This window comes from Hemibagrus wyckioides, linkage group LG28, assembly GCF_019097595.1.
Source record: "Hemibagrus wyckioides isolate EC202008001 linkage group LG28, SWU_Hwy_1.0, whole genome shotgun sequence".
NCBI lineage: Eukaryota > Metazoa > Chordata > Actinopteri > Siluriformes > Bagridae > Hemibagrus > Hemibagrus wyckioides.
In genome coordinates, this window is record NC_080737.1 from 13,077,423 (window position 1) to 13,100,884 (window position 23,462).

At 38.9% G+C, this 23,462-nt stretch overlaps 2 protein-coding genes across 3 annotated transcripts in view; both read left to right on the top strand.

Annotated features, from left to right (window-relative positions):
• si:dkey-220k22.1 (multiple epidermal growth factor-like domains protein 9) overlaps positions 1-2,755 on the top strand; it is an 83,174-nt gene extending 80,419 nt beyond the window's left edge. For both annotated transcript variants that reach the window (XM_058383435.1, XM_058383434.1), the window contains one exon: positions 1,088-2,755. In XM_058383435.1, coding sequence (XP_058239418.1) covers positions 1,088-1,503 — 416 coding nt within the window. In that variant the 3' untranslated portion in view covers positions 1,504-2,755. The remainder of the gene's footprint in view (positions 1-1,087) is intronic.
• Positions 2,756-14,367: 11,612 nt separating this feature from the next.
• Positions 14,368-21,105, top strand: si:dkey-220k22.3 (uncharacterized protein LOC796870 homolog). The gene is made up of 4 exons (XM_058382652.1): positions 14,368-15,153; positions 15,692-15,716; positions 17,666-17,725; positions 19,252-21,105. Exons 1-4 carry the CDS (start codon positions 15,058-15,060, stop codon positions 19,656-19,658), a joined length of 588 nt encoding a protein of 195 aa, XP_058238635.1. The 5' UTR covers positions 14,368-15,057; the 3' UTR covers positions 19,659-21,105.
• Positions 21,106-23,462: the final 2,357 nt, after the last annotated feature.

Here is a 23,462-nt window from a genome sequence, read left to right on the forward strand (position 1 = left end):
AGTTTCTACCCTGAGACTGAAACTGAGAGGAGAATTAAAATAAGGGACTAAATGAGTGACCTCTCTGCATTAAACATCCCCACCTTGTTTCTATACACATCATACCCCCATTCTGTCAGCTGGGTAGACTTAAATAGTATTCAGAGGCAATTTGTTTACACAAGGTGCTGAATATTAATTCCTTTTTTTTTTTTTTTTTTTTTTTTTTTTTTTTTTTTAAAAACATGTCACTTTATTTATAGTCTGTCTGTGTTTTATCTCCCTTCTTCCCTGAACCCAAAATTACTACTGCTGTTCAATGGGGTTCATTATCCGGTTAGATACCTCTGTGGTATAATAACATTTACGACATTTGGTAGATGTCTTTATCCAGAGTGCCTTGCATTTATCTCATTTATACAGCTGAGCAGTTGAGGGTAAAAGTGGGCCCAGTAGTGGCAGCTTGGTGGTCCTGGGATTTGAACTCAAAACCTTCTGATCATGAAGTTAACCACTGAGCTACCAAAAGACTAGACAGATGCACTGATCATTTTGCTACAGGGTTTAATGGTTTAAGAGCTACTGGTTTCATGCCTCCCATTATATTTGCTCATCACATGTAATTATCAATCATTAAATAACATCAAATCACAATGAGTTCTGGATTTTTAGGATAATAAATCAATAGAAAGTTACTGATCTATAATTCTCAGGATACAGTGAGAACTGTATCCTAACTCTTTTTATTCGTCTTTTCAAGGATGAGAAATATTCCAGAATAATCTAAAACAGTCCGAATACTTGATTACCGAAACGTCCTGCATTTAGAAACAAGTCTTCGGTGCCATCATAGGAATGTATGTTTTTAAAAAATAGAGCAATTTTAAAATCATGTTTTCTGTGGTTTTATTTTTAACCAGCAGTTCGTCTGGTGAACAGATTAATGTTAAAAGCTTAACGTAATCACTTTGTTTTTTATTATTGTTCATGCTCCATATACAGCTAAGACCAAGACTATTTCATCTTAAATTTCATCCTTAAATTAAAAGTTGTTCTACCAGTATAAATCTCCCTCCCTCTCTCTCTCTCTCTCTCTCTCTCTCTCCAGTGCCCACTACACCTGTATACTATTCCACAATGACTCCCAGCCCTAATGTAACTGATCAGCTCCCCACCTCATCCACGACACTCCTCTCCAGCCTGAGCCCTTCTGCCAACAGCACAACCATTGTACAGAGCTCCTGGGCTCAGTTCAACATAATCGTGCTGGCCGTCCTCATCACACTGATACTGGCACTTCTGGGAGCAGCAGGCGGTATCTACACCTACCGCCAGTACCAGAACCGCAAGATCAACGCACCCTTCTGGACAATCGAGCTGAAGGAGGACAACATCAGCTTCAGCAGCTACCACGACAGCCTGACCAACGCAGACGCCTCGGGCCTTTTGGACGATGAGGCGTGCGAGGCAGCCTCCAACGGACAGCTCACCCTCAACAGCCCGGGCAGTTTATACATGCCGTGACATGACCTTCGGTGAATTATGGTAGCATAATATCGACTAATCAATCGATTTGGGATGCTGATTAAAAAATTGCGATTCAATCCCGTATTTGGAATTGCATTTCTCTTGCACCAGGTTTCTGAGCATTAAATCAAAATCTGGCTCTTAATATTTCACAGAGGCAGATTCTGCTGTGACATTTGGCCAGTCACATGCTTCGGAGTTCCAAAAATCATGCACACCCACACAGGAAATGACATCACAAATACGTGTTGGAATTTGCATTTTCTAATCAGCATAGTGAGTCTGGATTACACTGCCATAACGAAGGGTTGTATTTGTTTAAATGTTCAGCTTATGGTTGAGAAAAAGGGACATGCTTTGATGCTTCTGGTTTTACAGGAAGTGTACACACACATACATGTGAAGAAATGGACAATGGAGGACGTGGAAAGCGAGACCGCCTCCATCGGACGGTCTCAGCAGCTCAGCCAGGTTTTACAGGGTGTGACCGTGGCACCCGGCACTCGGAACTTTTATTTTATTTAACTTTAACCAAGGTGTTGTGGGACCGGACATGCACTGATGCTTTAGATTGTCCTGAAGAAGCTACACACATAAGTATAAACCTTAAGATAAGGGAGACGCATAAAAGAATTGCACAAAGAGGAAAAGATGTTGAGTTATTGTGCCATGTGGTTGCAGGACAAAAGCCATGTGTTAACACTGATGATGGTACTCAGGCATCCATTTCCATCCATATTGCAGTGACGTTTTGGGGCTGGAGCACTACCCTATGAAATGAAACCCGAAACATATGCAGTAGAAGCATGTCTACATTAGCCACAGTTTTACTAAAAGACGAAAAGATCACAGAGTAATGCTGATTTTTATGACAAATTTTAGTATATGAGAATATACAGGAGATGATTTTAGTCGAATCACCCCCCCCCATCACTGTTATTCCACAGGTGTGCCTGTAGAGGGCAGTATTTAATCAGGAGCTAAAAAGCTCTCCAGCGCTTCTGGGCCCCGCGCAAGCCATTAATCTCTCAGAAGATGCACTACATCCTTACAGAGAAAGAGCAGGAACTGTTTCTCTGTGGCATTACCAGCAGATCAGATACGCTTCTCTCGAGTGAACCTCATGGCTGGCCAGTGAGCTGCTTTTATTTTGTAGCTTCTCTCTTGCGTTGTACATTGATATTATTGTCTTGCAGTAAGTGAGGTTCAGCTTGTCAGATTTTTTTTTTTTTTTTTTTTTTTTTAGATTGACTGACACCTCAGATTCCTGCTGTTAATCACTAAAGTCTAGAATTGACTAATTAGAAATTGCTTTTGAAGCACGGAGGTAGAAGCTCTCACATGGAAAACGTGTTGTGTCATGAGTCAGACTGTCTGGGCAAGAAATGCAAGTTTGGCTAAGAGCACCTTTTTTCTACTCCTAATGGTGTGTGAGAGAGTGAGTAAAGAAATAAACATGTCTGTAGTGAGTCAATGGGGTGGCTGATAGGAAGATATCAGAAATTTTTTAAGTCAAAGTTAGCTAGAGCTATATAAAAATTAAGGGTTTGGGAGTATTAAAAAAGGATTCACTGGCATCACAGCACAAGTGAACTGTTGGGTTTAGGCAGCTTTTAACCGAAGCACTGAGCAGTGTGTACATGACACCATGTCCCATCTTGCATTATCCGCTACATCTGATCTCTCTTTCTCACGTTCAGGTTCTCCCCCACACCTGGGGTGTGGTCATTCTGTAAATACTGTATGTTGTACAGAGAAATTACAGTTGTAAATAAAGATGCTGCTATTGTATTCTATAGGTACGATGGGGGGGAGATACCATATATATCTATCGTTCACACACAGTAGATTTCAGACCATCTCAGTGAAAGGATGGCTAACTTTTATCCGGCGTTGTCGTAAAACGTGCAAGACCGTGCAATCAACCACACAACTAACTCTGTGAATGATTTCAATAAAAAAATTTCTTTTGACCAAATTGACACGGAGTCGTGATTGACTTTTACTGTGCAATGCCGTCTTCACAAATTTATATGTTTTCAGCATTTAACCATTGAAAAAGAATAGACAATATGGCATTTTTACACTGATGATGGCTGCATTCGTTCTTAAAATTGTTATTTGTATAGCATAGGATCCGTATGAATGGCATGAAGTCACTCGGGGACTTTCATACAATCTACTTCAAATCAATACAAACTGACTAAAAGAGGTTGTACGTTCAAAATGATGACTTTATATCAGTATCACAGCATGATTGCAGAATCTAAACAAAATGACTTCTTCTTCCCATGAAATTCAGGTGATGTAACTTCCTGTTGAGCATGTGGCTTCCAGATAGAGGTGAATGTGTTCAGGTAACAGAGCTGAGTGAGTGTTGTGGGAGTAACACATATTACATAACCGGCTTCAAACGGAAAGGATGTTTTAAGCATGTTATGTCAAATGAAGTCACACATTTAATGAAAGTATCTGTTTGTTTGTTTGTTTGTTTTTTAATCTGAATGATTATATTACAAGGTAAAATCTAGTTTATTAAGCAGTGGGACAAGACAGTGGGAAGTTATTTACCTAAGTAGTAATCTGCACACAAGCTGGACATTTACCTCATGTATGTGGAAGAGGGCAGAAAGCACATTCCCAGTTAAAGCATGTGATTGTTAGCCATCATATGATAATGAAGATGTGACTAGTGGGTGAGAATTAGCAGGGACGGTGGAAAAAGAAGAAGAATAGAGGGTGTTCCTCAAACGTAATTAATACTGTCTGTCTACTGTGGTTGTGTTGGGAGGCAGAAAGGCATTTAAATGAATATCTGCACAGAATATTAACCATCAACAGAATCCAGCTTTCTGAGATCATTTAAGGTGGCTTAGAAGTGTGTCATTAACTGTCCTGGTTATCTCCTAAAACTGGGTGTAAGAGAGAGAGCTGAATGCATTCAGTGCTGAAATACGTTTCTCCTTCAAGTGAGAAATGACCACAATGCGATTAGATTCTTTATTTTTCTCAGTAATACTTCATTCTAACTTGACTAGCAGATTTCACAAGTATGGGAATGTCAGGATCCTGGAAATCACGTGAAACATTCTTCCCTGACGTCGTTCACGGATTTTGAAAGTGTAACGCGTTATAAGTTGACGGACTTGATGAGTAGCAAAAAACTAAAACAAAAATGAGAGAGAGGGGGAAAAAAAAAAGAAAAGCTGCCTTCTGTGATTAATCACTGATTCTAGTAAGGCTACCTCATAAGATAAGTAGTCCGTAGATAACGATTGGCTTTCCTTGTTCATGTTTTTTAGCAAGTATTTCTTAAAGATAAACCAGAACCATATCTCGACTGCCGCATGGTGATGCGATTCTGTATGTGTTGTGATATAGACACTGTGGTGTGCAACAGAAAGCCACAATGTCGTATCGTCATTCGCAAGCGAGAATGTGGAAAGCTGTGAGGCAGATATCATATCAGCAATATCAAAAAAATATTTATGCACAAACAAAAGATTCTGCTCTCTCAAAAACACACACACACACACACACACACACACACACATATATATATATATATATATATATATATATATATATATATATATATATATATATATATATATATATTTATTTGTTCCCATGTGCATAGTGTGACTTAAACTATTTTGAGAAATTGGATTCGTATGAATAATGTAAGCACATCTGCTGGTTAATGTTTTATTGATCAGCTAGTTCAATTTGGTGCTTTCCCTGCTCTTATACTTGACATTTTTAAGGGCCTTCCAAATGATCTGTGTTTTCTTCAACGTACATGCAAATACACTTAAAGGCTAGACCGTGTCGTCAAAACAAAATGAATGATCTAAATTGTAAATGAACTTCGATTATTATACGCTAACAAACGAAGTGGAAAAGATGTTACTTATTTCAGCAGAAAATCGCCCAACACCCTGCGTTTTTTCTTCTTCTTCTTCTTCTTCTTCTTCTTCTTTCTTTCTTTCTTCCGATCGCAATTGAAACTGTAGGTGACTGAGTTACCTGAAAGCAGTCCATGAATCATAATAACACCTGCTCTTTCTGTACACCGCAGTACGTTATATGTCATCAGTCATTGTACGATTTTATATAGAGTCGAATTATGTCTTTCGTCTTCCTGCGAATCCGTGATTGTGACCTTTTTTAACCACTGGTTGTACTCATCTCGTCGAAACGTGTCGAAGCAAGTCGGGGCATGCCTCTTCACATGATCCTTTGCCTGTACTTGTACGAGTCATTAAGGGCATCAGTTGCTAAATATCATGTTTAATATACAAGTACAAACATCCACTCTTGGTCGTTTCTGTAGTTTTCAAGGCAGTCGAATATTTTCCTCTCCACAGCTTTTCCTAGCCGAGTAAATATTTGTGTTTTGTTATCGTCTCCCACACTTTATTGTATTAAATTCTTTAGGATCATTTTTTCCCCTAAAATACAAGGTACTATTTTTCACCACGTTACCGTGCTAAAAATAGAATCGGCAAGTCATTTGTAATTATTACGAGCTATGAATCATTTATTTTTCTCCTTGTCGTCAGTGAAATCCTGGTAAGAGTTTACATTATTATTTAAAAACAAAACACGGCCTTTATTTGAAAACTTAGACCATGTCCGAGTACATCTTTGGAGATGAGCGCAGGAGGCTCGAGTCCATTCTGAACCGGACACTGGGGAATCAGCAGAGTTAAAAAAAAATAAAAATGTCTGAACTTGGATATTTGAATACACCAGGATTGTGGTGGAGTTCTGAGGTAAACACCAAACAAATACAAACAAACAAATAAGAGCATCAAACAAAGAGTAGCAGATGAACTGGAGAATGGACGTGTGATTCGAGCTTATTTTTATCATCCGTTTAATTACCTTAGTCATGGCTGGCTTAGGCTGAAGTTGCGTTATTTTTGCCCAACAGCATTGTCTGGAGCGTGTGCTTCCCCTTAAACCTGCCAACGATTCTGATGTCATTTAATAATTGTTTTAATCTGATGATTATTTAATAACAAAAGGCAACTCCATACGTTTCATCGGTTTGTATCAGTTAATGTTGTGCAATGTCTAAGATGCAAGTTACTTCCTATTTTCATTTGTTATAGCTGTATAAGCATTTTTTTCGCTAGTCTCTCTCTCTCTCTCCCACTCTCTCTCTCCCTCAAAAACCACAGTTATTTTACCCAGAAATTAAAAAAGTCTAATCTCCCCCTGTCTTATGACTTTCCTGAGCTGGGAAATTTGGACTGTTAGAAAATGTGGTTACACTTGATACTTCTTCCATAAATGTTAACTAAATATCTCCTAAGAAAAACTTCCTCTTGAAGATGACTGTACATTTTACCCATGTAAACAAAAACATGCTTTTAATCTGTTTATTATTAGTCTAGGGTCACATGATGCTTGCACAGTGCAAGGCACTCTGTAGGAGCTGTTTCCGTCGAGCACTTTAATATTAACCTGCTGTTCACGTGGCTGGTGGAACCTCTGCTAGAGCCGTGCTGGTCTAGCACGTATTACATAACTTCTGACCAAATAGATTCAAGGTTCCTGCTGCCCTGGGGTATACGTGGGGGAAAAACACACAGCAGATCGTACTTTTCTACAATTATAATTCATTCTGGAGCAATACGGCCTGAATCACAGCCTATTATTTTCATCTATTGTGATATTTATGTTATGTTGCTTTTACCACAGCTATTTGCCAACTATTATACTTATTGCATTTATTAAAGAATGACTCATCACACTCATCACATTAAAGAATGACATCACACTTTATATATATATATATATATATATATATATATATATATATATATATATATATATATATATATATATATATATATACAGTGAGGGGAAAAAATTATTTGATCCCCTGCTGATTTTGTACGTTTGCCCACTAACAAAGAAATGATCAGTCAATTTTAATGGTAGGTGTTTTTGAACAGTGAGAGGCAGAATAACAACAAAAAAATCCAGAAAAATGCATTTCAGAAAGTTCTACATTGATTTGCATTTTAATGAGTGAAATAAGTATTTGATCCCCTATCAATCAGAAAGATTTCTGGCTCCCAGGTGTCTTTTATACAGGTAATAAGCTGAGATTACGGTAGGAGCACTCTCGGGGAGTGATCTTAATCTCAGCTCATTAACTGTATGAAAGACACTGTCCACAGAAGGAAGGAATCAATCAGATTCCAAACTCTCCATCATGGCCAAGACCAAAGAGCTGTGCAAGGATGTCAGGGACAAGATTGTAGACCTACACAAGGCTGGAATGAGCTACAAGACCATCGCCAAGCAGCTTGGTGAGAAGGTGACAACAGCTGGTGCGATTATTCCCAAATGGAAGAAACACAAATGGACTGTCAATCTTCCTCGGTCTGGGGCTCCATGCAAGATCTCACCTCATGGAGTTTCAATGATCATGAGAACGGCGAGGAATCAGCCCAGAATTACACTGGAGGATTTTGTCAATGATCTCAAGGCAGCTGGGACCATAGTCACCAAGAAAACAATTGGTAACACACTACGCCGTGAAAGACTGAAATCCAGTAGCGCCCGCAAGGTCCCCCTGCTAAAGAAAGCACATGTACAGGCTCATCTGAAGTTTGCCAGTGAACATCTGAATGATTCAGAGGAGAACTGGGTGAAAGTGTTGTGGTCAAATAAGACCAAAATCCAGCTCTTTGGCATCGACTCAACTCGCCGTGTTTGGAGGAGGAGGAATGCTGCCTATGACTCCAAGTACACCATCCCCAGATGACAGGACAACTGTACTGCAACAAAGGGACGATGGACAGGTCCATGTACCGTTAAATCTTGGATGAGAACCTCCTTCCCTCAACCAGGGCATTGAAAATGGGTCGTGGATGGATATTCCAGCCTGACAATGACCCAAAACACACGGCCAAGGCAACAAAGGAGCGGTTCCTTTGAACAAAAGGAAGCACATTAAGGTCCTGTAGTGGCCTAGCCAGTCTCCAGACCTTAATTCCATAGAAAATCTGTGGAGGGAGCTGAAGGGTCAGCCACAAAGCCTTAATGACTTGGAGAGGATCTGCAAAGAGGAGTGGGCCCAAATTCCTTGAGATGTGAGATGTGTGCAAACCTGGTGGCCAACTACAAGAAATGTCTGACGTCTGTGATTGCCAACAAGGGTTTGCCACCAAGTACTAAGTCATGTTTTGCAAAGGGGTCAAATACTTATTTCACTCAATAAAATGCAAATCAATGTATAACTTTTTTGAAATGTGTTTTTCTGGATTTTTTTGTTGTTATTCTGTCTCTCACTCTTCAGATAAACCTACCATTAAAATTACAGACTGATCATTTCTTTGTCAGTCGGCAAATGTACAAAATCAGCAGGGGATCAAATAATTTTTTCCCTCACTGTATATATATATATACACTATATTGCCAAAAGTATTCGCTCACCCATCCAAATAATCAGAATCAGGTGTTCCAATCACTTCCATGGCCACAGGTGTATAAAATCAAGCACCTAGGCATGCAGACTGTTTTTACAAACATTTGTGAAAGAATGGGTCGCTCTCAGGAGCTCAGTGAATTCCAGCGTGGAACTGTGATAGGATGCCACCTGTGCAACAAATCCAGTCGTGAAATTTCCTCGCTCCTAAATATTCCACAGTCAACTGTCAGCTGTATTATAAGAACGTAGAAGTGTTTGGGAACGACAGCAACTCAGCCACGAAGCGGTAGGCCACGTAAACTGACGGAGCGGGGTCAGCGGATGCTGAGGTGCATAGTGCGAAGAGGTCGCCAACTTTCTGCAGAGTCAATCGCTACAGACCTCCAAACTTCATGTGGCCTTCAGATTAGCTCAAGAACAGTGCGCAGAGAGCTTCATGGAATGGGTTTCCATGGCCGAGCAGCTGCATCCAAGCCATACATCACCAAGTGCAATGCAAAGCGTCGGATGCAGTGGTGTAAAGCACGCCGCCACTGGACTCTAGAGCAGTGGAGACGCGTTCTCTGGAGTGACGAATCGCGCTTCTCCATCTGGCAATCTGATGGACGTTCAGGAGCTGGGCTTGGCCCCTTAGTTCCAGTGAAAGGAACTCTGAATGCTTCAGCATACCAAGACATTTTGGACAATTCCATGCTCCCAACTTTGTGGGAACAGTTTGGAGCTGGCCCCTTCCTCTTCCAACATGACTGTGCACCAGTGCACAAAGCAAGGTCCATAAAGACATGGATGACAGAGTCTGGTGTGGATGAACTTGACTGGCCTGCACAGAGTCCTGACCTCAACCCGATAGAACACCTTTGGGATGAATTAGAGCGGAGACTGAGAGCCAGGCCTTCTCTTCCAACATTGTGTGACCTCACAAATGCGCTTCTGGAAGAATGGTCAAAAATTCCCATAAACACACTCGTAACCTTGTGGACAGCCTTCCCAGAAGAGTTGAAGCTGTTATAGCTGCAGAGGGTGGACCGACGTCATATTGAACCCTATGGATTAGGAATGGGATGTCACTTAAGTTCATATGCGAGTCAAGGCAGGTGAGCGAATACTTTTGGCAATATAGTGTACATGTTATAATTATCACTCAACAAGCACAACCTTGCCATATTTCACATGTTGGAATTAGGCCTTGCTGTTAAACTAATTCTTTACTTAATCTTTCTACATATACATGTTGATTCTTTATATGATCTCATGAGTAGCATGAAGCCACGGTAGGTGTGTGTAATGTTCAGACAACTGCATAAATATTTTCCATGAATCACTGTGCAGTGGAACAGGCAAGCCCATGAATGTTTTGAATCTCAGCCCTGACATGTGAGATCACATATTCAAGATTCCAGGGTAACTAGCGCTCTAACCAGCACTATGTTGTCAGTGCATTCCTGTACAAGGAGGCTGTTTACATCTTAAAGGAAAAGTCCAACCGGAATGATTACACAGTACATGTAATAATTACCAAGATTCTCATACTAACTATTTTCAAATTAGTTTAACAGCATGACCCATGAAACCTGCTGATTGTAGCACCAATAGGGATTTACCACTTGCATAATTTCTATGGAACAGTGATGCAGCAGTGCTTTAATGCTTTACTCTGTCCGGATCTCTCACTTCCTCATCTACTATACACTCTGCTCAAACAGGCCAGCTTTCAAAAGCTTCAGCTTTCATGCTAACAAACATCACTCTACTCATCTCAGAATCCGTACCTTACTCCGTTTAACGCTGTTGCATCGTATAGGTGCATTGCATTCTGGAGCTTTGAATCCAGCATTTACGAACGTCACTGAGAAATGGAGGGGGGAAAAAAAAAATCTATGTAGGCGCTAACGTTTTTTTTCCTATTCAACATCTTTTGTAAGTGCAACAGCAATATTTTCCCATGATGTCAGAGCGCCAGATGACGGGGGTCTTCTCACAAAAAATAAAAAGTACCGAAAGTCCAACATCATCCCAATGCATTAGCCCCAGAATTGCAAGCACATCACCAATAGTTCACTATAAATGAATCGTGTTTAAGGGGCGGAGCTCTGCTTTAAGATCACTGGTGTAATGTGGCGACCTTTCAGATGACAATTTAAGACCTTGTATTTTAAAGTGTGGGTAAGTACACATGGAGCTAACCACATTGTGTTGGTGTCCCAGATGTGCTCTATATGACTAATAGCATTTGTTGTTGTTTTACAGTTAAAGTTTAATGTTACTTGCTCTAATTACCTGTCTCTTGTATGTCAGAGAATGAGAAAGCTGACACTTGCTGATATTAATCTCTCATACCCTGCCCCAGTTTGTACTACTTTTCCATTTCGATAATGGAGAGCACCGAGTGGAAACTGAGCAGAGGCTTTCCTGTCTCTCTCAGCTTCTTGTGAAACTCTTCTACTGTGACACATAGGAAGAAATTTTTTTTTTTCTTCTTCTTCTTCTTCTTCTTCTTCTTTTTTTCTTGATGATGATGATGTTTGTAAATGGATTCTGGATCCCAAAAGGAACTGTGTGGTGCTGGTGGTTGGTTCAAGACTAACCAAATTAGTCGCCTCATCCACGTTTAAGTTACCTTAAAAGGTGTTAATTTCTCATAAAATGTAGCTTCCACTACTGATATTGTCCTGAGGGAGAAAAATAAAAGTGTTATAGTACACATACCAGACTTTTACCCGAGTGTCCGGTACGGCTAGCTCTGATGTAGAACCCCAAATAAGCATGGAAGTCTAGCATTAGAGAAAAACAGGAAATGCATTCAGTTTGCCAGACAGTAGGATGATGAGTTCATTTAAAATATGTAGATCTCACTGGAGTCAGATTGATAGTGTGCTGATATACGGTGTCTGTATGATCATGGTTTCAGTTCCATGATGAATGGCTGAGAGATGAATTCCCTTTGATTAATCTTTTCTCAGAGTCAAGAACTGATCGGGGTGACTCCATGGCCTTCACCTATTTAGACGTGTTTACCTGTTCTGCAATGGAAGCTGACCCTGCTAGTCAGTGGAATGGTAGAGTGGAAATTGCAGTATACTGACATCATCAAGACTTATGAAGGATAAGAATGAACATTCTGTGGCTTCCTACTTGACTGGAAGTGCTGGGTAGAAGGTATGGGAAATAGCCCCATCTTGGAAATAAGACGTTTGTTGTGTAAATAGATTTGAGTGATAAACATGAGTCATATTAAAAATATATGACAGGAAATCAAACATCTGCGGCTGAATAGAGGTGATCAGTGCCTGAACACACATACACATGGCAGAAGCTAGTGCAGGCGTGCGCTTCACACCCACACTTGAGCTTATGCTGACTCTTTGTTTGTTCAAGTAATCAGAGATTTGATTTTGGATTGTTTCCGATCTGATGTGTGATGTTGGGGGAAAAACCGAGGATGGTGGTCCCTAGACGAGCGTGTACTTTCTACTCCTGTGCCAAGGCCATTTCGAGTATTCTGAGAATTAAACTGCTTTCAGATCTTTCGATACCCAGCTGGCTGAGCTGGAGCTGTCATGATCTGCCCACTGCTGTCTCCAGCTATGACACAACCGCTTTTGATCAGGAAGGATTCTGTGTCATAGCTAGCCTTTCCTTGAAGCACTGCGGTTTGTTCTCGCAGAGGTTAATGGTTATTGTCATGTTCCATTTGTATATGGTACAGTTCTACTAGATAATGTTATTCACTTTCTTCAAAGATCACGTCACAGATAAAGTGTGCAAGCCGATGAGTTTATTGAGATAGCAATCCATGCCTCTGGCAAATAGGTCTCGGTTTCTCGGTTCTTCCTATGCTGTAGAAATGTCAAACTTCCCGTGAGGTTTGTTAGTCAGAGTCAAAACTTTCATCATAAAACTTTGAAGTCATAATGTATTTTTCATTCTCAGCACAATAAAAACCACAGCATATATATTAGCCTAATATTATTAGGCTTCAGGATTGGCATGAACTACAAACAGGAGCTGCTTTGTGTGTGTCCACCTGCTTCTTTTGTGCTTTGTCACTACTGAAATATTGTTTGATTTTCCAAAATATTAGCGTGCAAGAAACAGCCTGCATGCCGTATGACACATGTTCATCTATATAATGACTAATGTGGCGAGGTTCCACAGACCACCATCGTGTGACAACCAAGTGTAAGGCTTTAATGATGAATGTGACACTAAAGCTGATGAGCAAATACTCATGTAATGGTTATAAATAGCTATAAATGCACAGATTCATCTGCTCATGCATTCAGTTATCCAGTCAGTCAATGATGTGTGAAATATTACATAATATACTGCTGTATAGCTACAGGTTCATCCGATGTGATGAATAGACGGTGAAAAAGGGAGCTCTGTGTGTTTTTGTGCCGGAGGGTTAGATTCAGTGTTTCAGAAACTGCTGATCTCCTGGAACTTTTTCCATACACAACAGATTTGGAGTTCTGCTTCTATCTCATGACTACAGCGAATCTATTCTTATGCTTTAAGTACCGACAGGTTATGCCTTTTGTCCAGGTGTGTCTTCTGTCTAACTGCTTTTCCGGAAAGGCCTGATTGATGAGAATACCAGAGATCTCTATTAATAACTTCTGGAGCTTTGTCAGAGTGGCCATGCCACTAAGACCCTTCTAGCCTGGTTACTGAGTTTGGCTAGATGAAGAGTCCTGATGCTTTCAAGCTCCACAGTGGATCCCGCTGTACTGCTAGTAACCTTAAAATGATAGAAAGGGTTTATACTCTTCCTCAGATCCACTGCATGTCTCATACAAGACATGTGGAGGTTCAAGGAATGGTCAGTTGTTTTAATGGCTTTGTTATTTTGGACTGGTATGAACTCTGGGAACTTATACGGACAGGTTTATGCCTTTCTAGAACACCAGTCATGTTCTAGGGCTGTTTCAGGATAGTCAAACAGGATGCACCTTAGCTTAATTCAGAGTGCCTTAGCCAATGGGAATTTTTACTTTTCTACTTATGTAAATAAAAAGAGATCTCAGTTTTGTATTGTTTTGGAACACAATCGCAATTATTTCTTGGCCGTTGCGGATTATTTTGCGTAGATTCATGTCATTAATCTTCATTCTGTAGTGCAATGATGTGTGCAAAAAAGAAAAAAGAAAAGAAGAAGTGAAGTTCTACATCCAATCCTAGAATCCAACTAATAAGCATTAAAAAAAAAAAAAAACTTGATTCTGCTGAAACCTTAAGAAGTAAAGAAACTCGAGAAGGTGTTACCAATATGGTGTTAAATGTTCTGTCTCTTTTAACAGGATTGTGGTTGTGGTTGGAAAGGTTAAAAATACAAAGAAAAAGAAAAAAGAAAAGAAAAGCTCGAATGCTTTCGCTAAATAAATGACTAATGTTGCATGTTCGAGCTTTGTGCAATGTGAGGACACATTGGCGGTGGTTTGCGTCGCCGAGGCAGAGCTCCAGTTTAATTTGCTGTATCATATCTCCCGAGTTCCCATTTTCTGTCTGTTTCCTCCCTCTTACTGCAGGTTCTCTGTTCTTCCCACACCTTCCCACACTCGCTAGAAGCTGGCTTGGGAACTCAACTGTCCCTTGGAGAATAAGTGTATGATTCTGTGTTACTCAATATGAATAATTTAATGATGAGACTCATAAAAGAAATATGTGCTGTAGTCGTCGTCGTCGTCTTCTTTTTACAAGGAAATAACTCAGAACTCCTGCTCCAGTGTGCTTCATGCTCCACTCTCGTTTCTTTGCGCATATGCTGAGCTGTTGGTTTTAAGCTGTATGTAGTTAGAACAGCACTTGTTTTGCGGGATGCACGCATGCTGTCACACCGAAACCTCAGATCGCTCGATCTTTTCCCAGTTTGAGTGGAAGCGCCTGTGTGGTAGTGCGCGTTGTGTGTGTGTGTGTGTGTGTCACTGCCACCCACGCACGTCTTAAGTCTCAGCCACAGAGAGGGAGAGTGGAGGGGAGTGAAAGGCCGCTTGGATGCGTGGGAGATCCCCTTAACTTTGTATTTGTTCAGATGTAGGCGCACACTGCGCTTCCAGTCCGTGTTGCGGCTGCGGAGGGGAGAGACAGAGAGAGAGAGGATGGCGCACGAAACCAGAGCGCATGTTACCTGGATGTCCGCAGTGATCATTGTAGCTGTTACAGTCTCGTGTGTAACCTGGCTCATCATGTCCAGGGTAAGTGCTTTCATATTATTTCCTTATATATAAGTGCGCTCTGGATATTCGTGCGTTATTTTGAAGTGAGTCACTTTGAAACCCCCGATCACTGATTTTGGGCGTTATTGATAGCGATCGATTTCACTATTAATTTTCATTAAACGGTTGTACGTTGCTTTTTTTTGCTAGTGCAAAAATAATAAAATAATGTTGCTTGTATGTTTTTTTTTTAAAAAAAAAAGCTGTAAAGTGTTTATAAACAGCTTGGGGGCGTGTGCGCCGAGACGCGTGTCCGTAAACAAGTTCCTGTGCCGCTGCGCCTGTTGTTTTTAAACCATATCCAGTTTATTTATTCTTTTTAACAAACTGCAATCCAACCTTGTAAATAGTGTTAATCTTTTTAGGAGTATGCCCGTCTTATATATCAGGGTCCAGCACCCCCCCAAAAAAGGCTTTTGCAATCTGGAAAAACTTCTTGACTCTTTCTTTCTTTCTTTCTTTCTTTCTTTCTTTCTTTCTTTCTTTCTTTCTTTCTTTCTTTCTTTCTTTCTTTTAGGATACTAAAGTAAGGATCCTCAACGGTAGGTTTCCACCTGATTTGTATCTAATCCCATTTGCACTTTATTATTATTATTATTATTATTATTATTATTTCTAATTCTTACACTTAAAATCCCTTCAACTAAAACAACTGGACAAGCTTCCATTCTGCGCCATTCATTTCTTTCTTTCTTTATTTTTGTACTGTGAAAAATGTCGCTTTCTTTCCAGATGGAAGTAGGTCAGTGCAGTGCAGCCTAGATGTTCATGAACAAAAAAAAACACCAACTATAAAATGTCAAACCTATCTTAGTTATTAGGAAGTTGACTTGTCTGGGATGTGGTAGCGTCGTGGTTAAGGCGGTTAGACTACTGTGAGGTAGTCCCAGCTCTAGCAAGCTGCTCCTGAACAAGCTCCTTAATCCTTAATTGTGTAAAATGTGATTAAAATGTAAGCCGCTCTGGATAAGGGTGTTTGCTGAATGTCGGAAGTTGTCCCTGTGGTTGAACCGTGAAGAATTTCCCATTCCATCTTGCTTCTGAGTAAAACAATAGAATCATCTTAACAGTGATTCTTGTTTGGGAGTCAGAAAAAACTCCATTACCATTTCCACATTTGTTTTCTTTGGTGGGAATGAGTAAAAGGTTCTGTATTTACAAGCCTACAACAAGAAGTTCCTTAGGAACTCGAACCTTTTAGGACCATTGCATGAGTCAGTAAGAATGCATGTGATCTGATGTCAGTCATGGATGGAAAAGCTTCTCTTCAGGGAGGCGGGTGTTGGTTGGTTAGTTGGTTAGTTGGTTGGTGGGGAGCTGCTACCCTGTGCCACACATCTAGCCACTCCCCCTGGCTATGGACAAGTCGAATGCAAAGGGCTTGAATAGTCTTCCTTTGAAATGATACGATGCTTCATTAAGGTTTTTCATACTCTGATAGTACGCCTAAACGCTGGTATATATTTCTATTTATTATATTTTCATTGTCCAGCTCTTTGAGGTCAACATTTTGAGTGTTAGAATGTGTTTTCATGACAGGATTTAATAGTTGTTGTTTTTAAAAATAAATAACTAAATAAATAATTAATTAATTAATTAATAATGCAGTGATGAGTGCCATATTATTTATGCCATTTTATTATTATTTTTTAGCAAGTTGTAAAACACATTTAAATGAATATGGAATTGTGTTTTGTAGGTCGACTATAAAATACAGAAAGAAACAGAGGTATATTTTCAATTGTTGGCATGCATTAAGATTACTAAGATTTATTAAAGATTTATTCACCACATGCCACGTGAGGTTGACTGTGTTCTCGAGCGTTAGCTTAGCGCACAGACCTTCAGTTTCTATATATATATATATATATATATATATATATATATATATATATATATATATATATAAAATATAATTTTTTTTTACATAAAAATAAGTCTCATAACATCACTGAAACTGAACACTTTTATTACCCTAAGACACACTGACATTTATGTTCAGAATCTTATTGCAGGATGCTCCGTCTCATATACAGGAAGTCGCTTTTTATCTTAGGGTCGTGTGTTGGTGGTCTGTGTCATTTTTTTTTCCTGTCAAGATCTTATCAAGTGAAACTCTTTCCCTAGTATGTAAATTCGAAATGTTTTTCACTTGCCGATAATCTGAAAAATCAAAAAACAAAGTAGTACCCGAGGTTCTTTCATAAACAGGAGTCAGGTGTTTGTATGTGTTTATTGTGTGTTGCTAATATGTGTTGGTGTTGGTGTGTGTGTGTGTGTGTGTGTGTGTGTGTGTCTTGTTTATTTGTCGTGCAAGCTTGTGGTGAGCTGTAGAGCTGTTTCCCGTAACTCTCTCCCTTTGCTGTTTCTAGCACGTTGCTTGGCATGACGCATGGGTTTCCTTTGTGACTGTGTTACTATTAACCTGTAAATACGTCACATCAGTTCAGATTTTCTTTTCTTTTTTTTCTTCTTTCTTCTCCTTTCCCAGGTGCATTGGTGGCAGATATATTCAGAGGTCCAGCTGCCAGACCGCATTCTCTTTTTAAAGGTGAGGTTTGAGGTTTGAGCAATTTAGAGAAGTGTCATTTACCTTCAACAATGCTTGAGGAGGCTATTTAACGCCTAGAGTCACGGTTTTTCGGCATAATACGTGTGCAAGTTTATCCATCAGACTATTTATACACCATTGTAAAAATGTTCCTCGAAAGGGTTCAAGGGAAAAAAAATGGTCAGTGGTCAACAAGCACCTTTGAATTGTTTCCAGTGTAAACTACTAGAAATGATTCAGTAACTGAAGTAAAGGACGCGTGTAGCTGCACAGGTGCCAGCATTTACACCTTTTAAGGTTTTCTTTCTCCTTTCATCGTCAGTCAGACTAAACGCAAATAAAATTCACCCAGTAGAAAAGCCTGTTCATTGAAGGGGAAAGGATGTGGGACGTGAAAGATACACATTTGTTTCTGATAGTGGTTGCTTTCGCTTTGTGCCGACTTCTATTATCTGAGCTGCAAAGTCGCTAGTCTTGGTTTTGTCAGCCAATCAAAAACCAGATGTTATTACACCACTATTTAGTCAGCTGATCGATCAGCCAATATCTTTCAGTACAGTTTATTATTAGATCTACAATCTGAGCATATCTGCAGTTAAATACAAACTGTTTTTGTTTTGTTTTTTTTGGCCATCTTTTGTTGTTCATGCTGTCCTAACACCACCAGCAGGTTATTCAACTATCGCCAGATCTTTCAGCACCTCTATAGTGATGACAGTGAGGTATGTCGGAGATTATGCGCTTCCGTCACTCTAGCTGTTCATTTTCAAGCTGTATGAATCAGTCTTTTGTTCATGCTAAGATACGCTAGCGTTTAGACGTAAAGTAAACTGCTACTGCCTATCTTAAATGCGTATAAGTCATGTGTCATCAAGCCCTGTCTTGTGTAGTAAATAAACAACAACGTACCGTATCCTCTCACTTTCGTTTCAGATCTTTTAGCATTTAATCCTGGGTGAATTTACACTTAGCCTGCTTGCAGTTACACAGCAGTTTTGATCCACTGACCTGATAGTTTTTTAGAGTCTTTAGGGTTCCTATAAACACACTGGATCACAGCTTTGTCTGGATGGATAAAATCCCGCTTCCTAATTCAAAAGGTTTGGTGCAGTAAATTTAACCACATCACTGAAAGACATGGCAGGAACAACTGCAGGAATTTAACGATTGACTTGAACTATATGATGGTGAGCGTAGCTTCTTCAGGATCGGTCGCAAAAAATAAACACAACGTATTTTTATACTGGGTCAGAAATGTGACTTGATCTCGTTTCTAGAGCTGTTATATTAACTGCTGCACTCACAGTTTTACTGAATATCGACACGGCTGTGATTACCTCCAGCCCCTGATATTCAACATAAACACACTGTTGCTTGTTTATTATTGCCGATATACGTCTTAAAGCTCCGTTAAAGAAATATAAAACAATGTTTAAAACTCAGTTGATATTTATCCCTAATGAGGAAGTGATAATAATGATTTAGTGAGTCCTTTCTCACAAGTGAGTCTTTTGTTTGGCATCCAGTGATCCACGACAACAAAACCGACGAATACCTGAGATGGGAAGAGGTATGGAATGCCAACATTTCCCTGGAGGGAAACAAAAAGTGGATGACCGTGCATGAGTCGGGTGTTTATCTGGTCTACGTACAGCTGACGTACAGTCTGAAAAACAGCCCTAGAGTAGACCTTAGTATGCGTGTGGAGTTCGGTTATCCTGAGGGTATGGAGGAATTCATCGGCGCCTTCGACACTCGGCAGCCCACAGACAAGGAGCAAGACGCCCATCTCTCCAAATTCTTCCTGCTCCACATGAAGGATGGGAACAGACTCTCCATAAAAGCGCGTCCGAAGGAGAGGATAAAGTACAACGATGTCCGTCCGTTCTCCAGTTTCATCACCATCGTGCGGTATGCTGACTGGTCAGGATGAGCAGAGTGATGAGATCCGGCGTCACGTGACTTCGTAAATATGATCTTATGTTTGTCAGCTATGTTCCCTTTTGCTACCTAAGTCACCAAAACAGAAGTTACGTCCGTGACCATGACCGATGGCTTCCACGAAGAAAAAATCGACAAATGTTAAACCACCAGCAGAAATATGACAACTCAACAAATTTGGGATTTTTGCGTAGGGAGGTGCAATATTTATCTCAGTAATTTTGTCTTTGTTTTGTTTTTGTTTGTTTTTTTCTACCCCCCCCTCCCCCTTGTTGCATAATGTTCCCGACTCATGATTTTCTGAGAAGCATGACACATTTTCCACCCATTAGAGACAAAAGTGATTTTCACTTTGTTTCGGATGTGTTATGACTCAGTTGAGAAAGAGCATCATGCCCGTTTCCTCATTTCTCGGTTTGACGAAATGAGCACACACATGTTAATGTCACTTCCACTAGCTGCTGCAATTGACGCCTCATTACGTTTGTGAAACGAGGGAAAGGGTTTTTTTTTTTTTTTGTTTTTTTTGTTTTGTTTTTTTTGGGATGGTGTTTCTCTTAACCTGCTCTTCCGATTATTTTGAAAACCAATGTGATGTTTTGAAGCCCGCTCTTAGAGCGACGTCCTGTTGTGTTTTAAAATGTTAAATGTGCACCAACAATCTGGAGAAATCCCCAGTACAATATGACAGTTCAGCAATATGTGAAAATCACCATTACCTAATCCTCATTGTGTTTTTGTTTTGTTTTGTTTGATCTATTTATTTCCCACAATAACCTTATTATTATTATAAATGATCAAGCAAGCAAGTTCTAGTAATGCTTTCATCCTAATAATGTTTTTTTTTTTCTTTTCTTTTTAATTCTATGCCTCAGGACAAAAGATATCTATTTTTACTCTTAAACACTTCTAAACACACCTCGAAATATCCGCGATGCTCTCTTCGGTTTCTTTTTGGTAATCAGTATTTTTTTTTTTATGAAGATTTATACAAATGGAAGAAAGTGAGGTATGTCATACCACAGCACACTAATTTAACAGCCATAAAGCTGAAATCATGCATGGTTATAAATCCATATTAAGATATTTTGGCACTTCGAGTGGTATATCTTTTCTCCAGGTTGTTTGGAATAAGCTCTTGACAATTCTCCATCTTCCAATTTCTCGATGTTGTCTTTACGAGAATAGATACATGAGACACAAAACCATTTTCCTTGTTTTAGGTGTGTTACGAGTCAGCAGAAAAGGAAATAAGGAAACAGTCCACTTCCTGTATGGTCCAGATACAGTTAGGGTCAGCTGATCAGAATTCTCAAGATATCTGTTTAAAATCATTATTCTGTGTTTTTTTTTTGTTTGTTTGTTTGTTTTGTTTCTTGTAGTAAGGCACCCTTGGATGAAGAAGTGAGAAAGTCCCTGTATAAATGATTTTATTTTATTTTATTTTATTTTATTTTATTTTATTTTATTTTATTTTATTTTATTTTATTTTATTTTATTTTATTTTATTTTATTTATGTTATTTTATGTCTTATTAATATTTTATTTCATGACTTAATATTTTTTATTATTAATTATTTTCTCAGTATTTGACATTTGAGCAACTACTCTTCAGACAGACGGATTTGATTGTATATCAGTAGTTTTGTTTTTTGTTTTATTATTATTATTGTTAGAATGAATGATACACTCATGTTGAACGATTGAAATGGACTACTGCCTTTGTTCTCAAATAGCTCAGTAATATTCTATTTATCTACTGCATTTTGGTATATTTGTAATTATTTGTTATTTAAAGCGATAAATTCATTTCATAATTGCATCTGAACACTGTGTATTTATCATGGATTTAGTCTGAGACGTTTTCTGTTTTTTTGGTTTTATTTCCTCTATGACAATAAAACAATAATACTCTCACTCTTATGCTCACAAACCATGATTCTCTCACACACTTTTAACGCTGGACGAAGCAGCAGTAGTGAGGAAAAACTCCCTGAGATGAGGTGAGGAAGAAACCTTGAGAGGAACCAGACTCAAAAGGGAACCTCATCCTCATTTGGGTGAACACTGGAGAGTGTGACTATAAATCATTATAAACACTGGAGACTGTGGTTGTATATCATTATAAAGACCAGAGAGTGTGGTTATAAATCATTATAAACACTGGAGAGTGTGGTTATAAATCACTATAAACACTGGAGAGTGTGACTATAAATCACTATAAACACTGGAGAGTGTGGTTATAAATCATTATAAACACTGGAGAGTGTGACTATAAATCACTATAAACACTGGAGAGTGTGACTATAAATCATTATAAACACTGGAGACTGTGGTTGTATATCATTATAAAGACCAGAGAGTGTGGTTATAAATCATTATAAACACTGGAGAGTGTGGTTATAAATCACTATAAACACTGGAGAGTGTGGTTATAAATCACTATAAACACTGGAGAGTGTGACTATAAATCATTATAAACACTGGAGACTGTGGTTGTATATCATTATAAAGACCAGAGAGTGTGGTTATAAATCATTATAAACACTGGAGAGTGTGACTATAAATCATTATAAACACTGGAGACTGTGGTTGTATATCATTATAAAGACCAGAGAGTGTGGTTATAAATCATTATAAACACTGGAGAGTGTGGTTATAAATCACTATAAACACTGGAGAGTGTGACTATAAATCACTATAAACACTGGAGAGTGTGGTTATAAATCATTATAAACACTGGAGAGTGTGACTATAAATCACTATAAACACTGGAGAGTGTGACTATAAATCATTATAAACACTGGAGAGTGTGGTTGTATATCATTATAAAGACCAGAGAGTGTGGTTATAAATCATTATAAACACTGGAGAGTGTGGTTATAAATCACTATAAACACTGGAGAGTGTGGTTATAAATCACTATAAACACTGGAGAGTGTGACTATAAATCATTATAAACACTGGAGACTGTGGTTGTATATCATTATAAAGACCAGAGAGTGTGGTTATAAATCATTATAAACACTGGAGAGTGTGGTTATAAATCACTATAAACACTGGAGAGTGTGACTATAAATCACTATAAACACTGGAGAGTGTGGTTATAAATCATTATAAACACTGGAGAGTGTGACTATAAATCATTATAAACACTGGAGAGTGTGGTTATAAATCCTTATAAACACCAGAGAGTGTGATTTTAAATCATGTCCTTTCTTCAGGCCTATACAGTCATTTGGAGTTGTGTAACCAGGAGCTCTTAATGAATACTCTCACATGCAATAACACTCTCACAAAAATGATGTCACAATAATAGTCTCAGAATTCTACTCTCACTTACAATCATACTCACATTCAATATTAATTCTAAAGTTTTTACAATCGGACATTGTCTCCCTTTTAAATTTAGCCCTAATGAGCAACCCTGAGGAGACGGTGGTGAGGAAAAACTCCTTGAGCTGAGGTAACAAAGAAACCTTAAGAGGAACCAGACTCAAAAGGGAACCTCATCCTCATTTGGGTGAACATCAGAGAGTGTGACTATAAATCATTATAAACACTGGAGAGTGTGACTATAAATCATTATAAACACTGGAGAGTGTGATTATAAATCACTATAAACACTGGAGAGTGTGAGTATAAATCACTATAAACACTGGAGAGTGTGGTTATAAATCATTATAAACACTGGAGAGTGTGACTATGAATCACTATAAACACTGGAGAGTGTGGTTATAAATCATTATAAACACTGGAGAGTGTGGTTATAAATCACTATAAACACTGGAGAGTA